The 7,500-nt window shown below is 44.4% G+C and overlaps 1 protein-coding gene across 1 annotated transcript in view; it reads right to left on the bottom strand.

Annotated features, from left to right (window-relative positions):
• Positions 1–7,069: 7,069 nt before the first annotated feature.
• LOC145417985 (uncharacterized) overlaps positions 7,070–7,500 on the bottom strand; it is a 1,182-nt gene continuing 751 nt past the window's right edge. Inside the window, exon 1 of the mRNA XM_080286526.1 lies at positions 7,070–7,500. This exon is cut by the window's right edge and continues 751 nt beyond it. Coding sequence (XP_080142652.1) covers positions 7,448–7,500 — 53 coding nt within the window. The 3' untranslated portion in view covers positions 7,070–7,447.

Raw genomic sequence — 7,500 nt, 5'->3', positions numbered from 1 at the left:
AAGTTTGAGCAATAAATGGTACTGTATATCATGGGTCCAGTTCTGAATCGCTACGGAGCTACACTTACTGATGACCTTCGGGGTGAATTTTGAAGGACGCCGTTTTCGCCCATAAGGTTCTTCAGTAATCGCATCCCCGTCACGGCTGAGATTTGGACCCATGTTAACATAGCATTTCTTACTCAAAATTCGTCTAAGAAAAAACATGAAATTTTGGTCCACGTTTCACAGGCCATCGTGCACAGGATGGGTCATAAATAGCGCTGCACTAGACACTCACCTGACGGAATGTTGTGTTGCGGGGACGGCTGCTGGTGTGGGCGTGTGTGATAACGCTGAGCCGTCCCACAGTACACAAGAAATCGCCCGTCGGTGTGAAACAGGAGCGTTACTATGTGAAACATTCTATATTTACCATACAAGTGAATATGCCGGTAGACAATATAGCAAAAATAAAACTTCATTTTGGGTGTTCATTCACATTTTATTTTCATATTAATGTTTTTATTTTTCAGTATTATAAACCTAATGGAATAGCGAAAGTTTTAGGTCATCATTTTATTTATATATTTATTTTTCGAGGATTAACATCATGATTAGAGTGTTGTGATGGAATGTTGGACAGTATTAACGTACAGTTTATTTTTGCATCATCCCCCAACACCAGCTTTCAGTTCTCTCTCAACCTCTATCCTTCTAACCCACTGGTTCTCAAACTGGGAGCCATGGCACCCAAGGGGCCCACGGCGTGATTTTAGGGGGGCCATGGCGGGCAAGTATAAGTGGTAAATCAAAGTGTCTGAAATCGCACTTAGAGTCCTTTTGCCATTTTCCACAACATACTTATGTGAATCAGGTTCCTCCACCCTTCTACATATAAAAAGTACAAACCGAAACCTGTTGGATATGGACCCAGATATGAGTGAGATGTGCGTTATCAGTGACTCAACCTCGAATCAGTCGACTGACTGAAAGCAAACAGTGTCATCCACCCCACTGATACGAGTATGTAACGAAATATACATTCTGACTGATAGCTGTAAGCATTAAAGTAAATGGAGTGTACCATTTTTTTTTTTTTTTAATTATTGTTATTTGTGAGGGACTTGGAAGAAAATTGAAGGGAGACCACGAGGATGTTAAGCTGGATAGCAGGTGCTATTATAGTATAGTGTGTGACCTACCGGAATGTTTACACCAAGGCCCATGTACATTATATTTGCCATCTACGGGGATGTTTGTGCTATATTTTGAGGTCACGGTCGCATCCACTTATGGAGGAAATAACATTAGACTAGATTAGTTTAGGTTGCGGCTAGGTTAGGTCTGGTTAGAACAGTGTTTCTCAAACTTTTTCACTTCCTTCCCCAGTTGTGGGATCTTAATACCCCCTTCAGTACAAGCACACCCTTTTGTCTTCTGGCTGCTAACACACACTTTATCCAACTGAACTCTTGCACGTACTATGACCTATTTGTTTATTCAGCTTCAGGAATATTATTAAATTGGAAATGTTAGGTTAGGTCTTAGTCTTAACAAGAAAGTATTTCCCATGCTGAATAAAATCGTTTGGAGAGCGCAAGAGTAAAAATGTGTCATCGTTCTGAAAAGGTTATCGTCAGTTCCAAGCCGCTTTTCAGATTTTATTTATTTTTAGGAGGCGTTTCATACAACTTTGAGATTTCATTCCAGCTAATACCGGATTTATTCATCCAAGAGTGAGTCATTGGAGCCTGGGTAACATCAGTGGCACCTATAACCCTCTCATGCCCGGCACAGCTCTCCAATATCCTATCCCAGCGAACGCCAAACAATGTTATATTCAGCTACGAGTGAGTCATGGTGGACCAAGTGAAGATACTGGCACCATTAGCTTTCTCATGGTCGGGGCAACTCTAGTATCCCATCACAACTTACGCCACGCGATTATATTTAGCTGAGGTCGAGTCACATAGCAGCCTAAGCGTTAACTAAATTTACTTTGGCAAGATGAACGCCTTTGGAAACTTCACCTTCCTCTCCTTCTTCCTCTAAATGCAGATCACACCTACGTCAGAGGATTGAGGTGATGGAGAGGGATGCCTTCACGTCGTGGCACTGATATGACCGGGCGGTGGAACTACCTGGTTATATAAACGACCCTCAACTCCCTCCCTATCCCCCAAAGGGAGGAGGATAGACTGAAGGAAAAGGGAAACTTCAATCTGCAGTCGACCGGGTTCAATCCAGATGAACCTGGGTATACAGCTGCTACAGAGAGTTAACCTTAATCCATTCACTACGATGACGTGTTCTGTATTTATTGCTTCCTTCAGACGATTTTATTCGGCTCAAGAGAGACGTTTCGTAGCGATGGGATAAGAATTAAGTACTCTCTTCCATCCATTCCTAAAACTCAAAATAAGTTTCGACTGAGAATTGATTGTAATTAATTCTGTAAAGGCCTCTCCTTCCTTCTTTCTGTTCTTGTTGCTGAGTAACCCCAATCTGTCTAGCCGAGCAGACCCATCAATCGCAGGCAAGCAATTCACGGGAATTTTTTTTAATGCGGTTTGGACCTATTAACATTCTTTGGTTCCAATGGTAAACCCAGTTGAATGAAATCGTCTGACGTTTGCTGAAGCTCAGTACCAGAGTTGTCCTTATCATGGTGAAAGTATTAACAGTCTCAGGTTCCTATGACTCACTCAGCTTAATGTAATCGTCTGGTGCTACCTGGTATAACACCCTGGAGAAGACACAGCCATGAGAAGGTTAAGTGCATCCATACCACTGAAACTGACCCTGCAGCCTATATGTAATTTATTCTTGCCACTTCCAGACGATTATATTCAGTTTGGGGGAGATTTTTCGAACTACGGAAGTTAGATATACATTAAATCACCTTCATCACCCAAGCTGAATAAAAATGTAGAATAAACCCGCTTGGTAGTTGTGTGAATAAAAGGTCCTTGGATTGAGTTTCAAAATTCTTATAATCCAATGACAGCCACTCATTCCCTCAGCTTAACCTTTCAGAGTCATCTTATTCAGCTTGTAGATTTTTTTTTTCTTTTTCCGAATTTGGGTTGCTACAGCCTTCAGGAACACTATCAGAACTATGCGGCTCTCCCAACCCGAATAAAAATCGTATGGCAGTAGCAATAATGAGTTAATGGCGTCATCAGATTAATTAACTGGTACCAGCTTGAACAGTATACCAAAGAAGCGTCTATACCCTCTTCACTTTAAGTAGGCGTAAAATTGTCATCTCTCCATCTATAACGTTAAAGTGTAAGACAAGATTAACATTGAAACATGATGCTTATTACGAAGAAATTCCATGCAAATGATGTTCCTGCCAATTACAAACATGAACTAAGCTGGAACAGGACGAAAATCTCCTAATTAAAGTGAATTAAGTACAGTAATAGCAAAAAAGTACAAGACAGAAAGTACAAAGTGTTCTGAAAGGGTTAGGCAAAATCGTCTGTTAGTCGGACTAAAATACGCTCGTGGGGGCCCTAGCAACTGGAGGGTTAATATGACAAAGATCTCTCAGTCTACCCGCTTCCCGACATTGGGGGAGGGGGGGAGGAGATGGGAACGGGAGGAGGAGATGGGAACGGGGGGTGTGGAAGGGACGGTAGGATGGGGGATGGTGAGGGAGAGTAGTATGAAGAGAGGGGAGGAGAAGAGGGATGGTGATGGGAATGGGGAGAGAAGGGGAGGATGTAGGGGGTACAGAGGGAGGGGAAGGATGATTAGGGAGGGAAATGTGGACAGCGATATGGGGAGGGAGGGTAGGATGTTGGGAGGGGGGAGAGAAGAGAGAACGGTGGGAAAGGGAAGGGGAGAGTTTTGGAAAGGATGAGGAAAGGTGGGTGTCGTTGAGAGTGGGAAGGGAGAAACAGGGTGTCGTGGGAACTGGGATGAAGGTATTCAGGGAGGAAAGGGGGGGACGAGAGTGTAGTAGTGTTGGTAGGGAAGGGAAAGGGAGAGGGTAGGGTGCTGTAGAAGGAAATGAGGAGTAGAGTGTTGTGTCTAGGAGAGAGAGAGAGAGAGAGAGAGAGAGAGAGAGAGAGCGGTGAAAGAGGGGTAGGGGATGCAGTAGTAGCAACTCCGTGCCTCGGTCGCTTTGGCACTGACCGCACACTCTGGAATGCTCCGAGTGGTAAGAGCCTCTATGACTGCGGGAGAATGTGAGACGGACGCTTACATACTAACCCTGTGTGCAACAATCGAATCCACAAAGCCTCAATCATGTGTCTGTGTGTTTATCATTACCTTGCATCTCTCCAACCATATATCTCTCTGGCAACACTGTCTAATGTTTGTACCCTTCATCTTTCCTACTCTGTATCACTAATAATCTCTGTTTCATCGTGTCTTGTATGTCCTACCAGAGAGCTGTTTACACCCTATTATCATGTTTCAATGTTTATGCCTTGTATATCCAACCATATCACAGTGTACTATCGCTTACCTCTCTTATGCTTTTTATCTGTCTTGCTAAACCAGTTTCATCGGCATTTTCCGTTTCACTGTGCCTTGTATTTGTTTACCACTCCACTCCCACGTTTCACTCTCCCTCCTGAATTTGTCGTACCATACCACCGACTGCTACCAGTTTCCTGTTTACTATCTGTGCCTTCTCACACATTATACCACTGTCTAACACCAATAACTACTGTAACACCGTCTGTTTTGTCATACACTATTCCACTATCTACTGTTCTACCACTATCTTCAGACACCGTCTTGCATCTACCCTACCACATCAATATTACCATCATCCTGTTTCACACCGCATAGCCTTACACTTACCTTTCACCGGTTTGCTACGAGTCAGTTTTCTCTCTCCTATGTTATCACCAGACGATTTTATTCAGCTTAAGACTTCAAAACTGATGCATTTGAAACAGCCTTCATTCATATTTTCACGATTCGGTCCCTCCTTGAACAAAACCGTCTGATGTAAGCAAGAGAAAATTTGAATGACCTCCTCAGACTGATGGGGTTAATCTTTGAATCCGCTGACATATTTTTCATTTTATATTTCTATCTCCAGGTGATTTTATTCAGATGAAGGGGTTACTGAAGACTAATAAGTTACTATTAAAATATCTCCGCAATATATCTAAGATGGCACGAATTCCCGTAAAGATGTCACCGGATTCAATGGGGAAGTAGTGAAAGTGGAGAGAGAGAGAGAGAGAGAGAGACGGGGAGAGGGAGTGAAGTGGGAAGTGAGTGCAGGGGCAGGGTGGCGTGGGATAGAGCGGAAAGCGGGGTGTCGAGGCCTGGGGGGAGAGGAGGGAAGGGTGCTGGGTGGGGTGGGGAGGGGGGAGGCAGGGGGAGGGGAGGGTAGCCTTGTTGGGTGGGGAGGGGAGGTGGGGGGTGAGAGGAAGGACGAGGGGGAGGGTACAATGCCGGGGGATAGGAGGAAGTGTCTACAAACAGGGGGGGAGGGAAGGGGATAGGGGGCTAAGGACAGGAGGGTGCAAGGGGATGGGAGGGGGAGGGGTGGTGTAGGAGTCAGAGGAAGGTGAAGAGAAGGAGCAGACGAGGGGGTACAGAGGTATGGAGGGGGTTGGGGTGGATGGCTGTTGATGGTTCAGGAGAGTAGGGTGCTCGGGAAAGGATAGTAGGAGGGAGGGATGGTAGGTGAGAGTAGGATAGGGGGGTTAGTGGTATCATGGAGGAGGGAGGGGGTGCTAGCTACCGGTTCCAAGAAGGCAGGGCAGGGCAGCAGCTGAGAGAGTAGTCCACTTCTTTGTCCTCTACTCCCTCCTTACCGAAACTATACAAACCAAGATTCATCATTCTGATACCCATGACTTCCTGTCATTTTCAAGTATAAGCCAACTGGTCTGTTTTTGTTGTTTTTTTTCTCCTTCACTCGCTACATTTTTTTTTTTCTCCTTGCTGTCTCGACTTCATTCAACTTAGGGTCTTACGAAGGCTGTAGCTACCCCCAGTTCTAAAAGTATTAAAAACCCTCAGGAGTCTGTATATACAAAACAGGAAACTCGTGGAAGTTATCCCCTTCACTTGAAGTTCTTTATATAAACTTACCATATCATGACAATTTTAAAGCTTGGGATCGACTAATAGAACTGAGTTATACAAAACTAATTTACTAAAAGTTACCCCTCCTCAGTTGCATCACTGTTTAGTAGCCTGAGGAAAATACTATGGCAGTGAGCCAGTTTATCCTGGGACCCACAAATACGGTATGGATTTTTGTGAACCCTTTTTGACGTGGGCTCCTTAATCGAATTTTTCTTTTACAGGTAATAAACCTTCGCAGTCAAAGAGTAGGATAGTATATCTCGATGCACTCCTTTCATGCCCCAAGGTATTTCCAAACATCCGTTTTTCGTCCCACCTCCTTACCTTTTCACTGCATTTTTTTTTTTTTTTCACATACTTTGCTTCGCGTTGAAACTTAGGCCAGGAAGTCTGGAACAGCTTCACTGCACTGGTGTTGTATCTATACTACTCAATTCTGTGCAACTGACATGGTGACAATTTCAGTGCAGTGAACTGTTCGCATGGAAGAACTATACCCATATACTGATAATGTTCATTGGAAAGAATTTTGGCTCCTGAGCAGTCGAGCCTGTTATAACACTCATTTGGGGGTAATTCTTCCGACTCAAGTTCTTTTTTTTTTTTTTTTTACAAGCCTTGTCCTCGGACTAACACCACTAACATCCCCAACCTGCCACTTTCACTGGTCACCCACACCTCTCTACCCCATCACCATTTTTTTTTTTAAATACTACCGGCAACCATTTCTGGTAGTTTCAGAACCAGTAAGTTCAACCCACAAGTTATGGCGATCGTTAAATTACAAAGGCAATTTCATTATGGTTAAATCACTCGCAATGGGACGAACTTACTGAAAGTTCCTTCACCAGCCACTTCACAATTCTCAACCAATCTCTCATGAACTGTAATATCAGCTTCCAGATTCATTAGTTTCCCCCACCCTTAAAACACCTGTCCCTTATTACCTAAATGAAGAACTAGGTCAAGTGATACACTGCAGGTTAACTTTGTAATTTTTTTATTACGTTTTGTTTTCAACATGAGTATATAAAATATATTCTGCGGCCCACCGGCACAAAAAGCCGGTATAATAAATAGTAATGTATTTGTACACCAAAAATATACAATTTATCACAAATCACGTGCACACCCCCACTGCCCCGCACATGTCTGAGTGGGAAAGGTACACACTGCGAGACCCTTCATGGTGTCTCGCGATCCCGGTTCCACACGCCACTCCACACCGCACTGCCTCAAACCCACTCCACTACGTCACTTCGAGGTGCTGCAGGGGGTCCAAGTTCTCTCTCCTGCCGGCGGGGGACATGACGGCGACGGGCAGCCAGGAAGTGACTAGCTAGCGACGGCCGGAGCCAAGTCAGGTACACCAGGAGTTCGTCCAAAGGGCGTTTCAAACAGCCAACGCCACCGGCTGAAACTGTGCTACCTCCTCCCGCGCCGCCT

This window comes from Coenobita brevimanus, chromosome 112 (assembly GCF_032717465.1).
Source record: "Coenobita brevimanus isolate Jiangsu-jjx chromosome 112, ASM3271746v2, whole genome shotgun sequence".
NCBI classification, from domain to species: Eukaryota; Metazoa; Arthropoda; class Malacostraca; order Decapoda; family Coenobitidae; genus Coenobita; species Coenobita brevimanus.
Note: the sequence above shows the minus strand (reverse complement) of the source record. Positions and strands in the feature narration are given on the sequence as shown.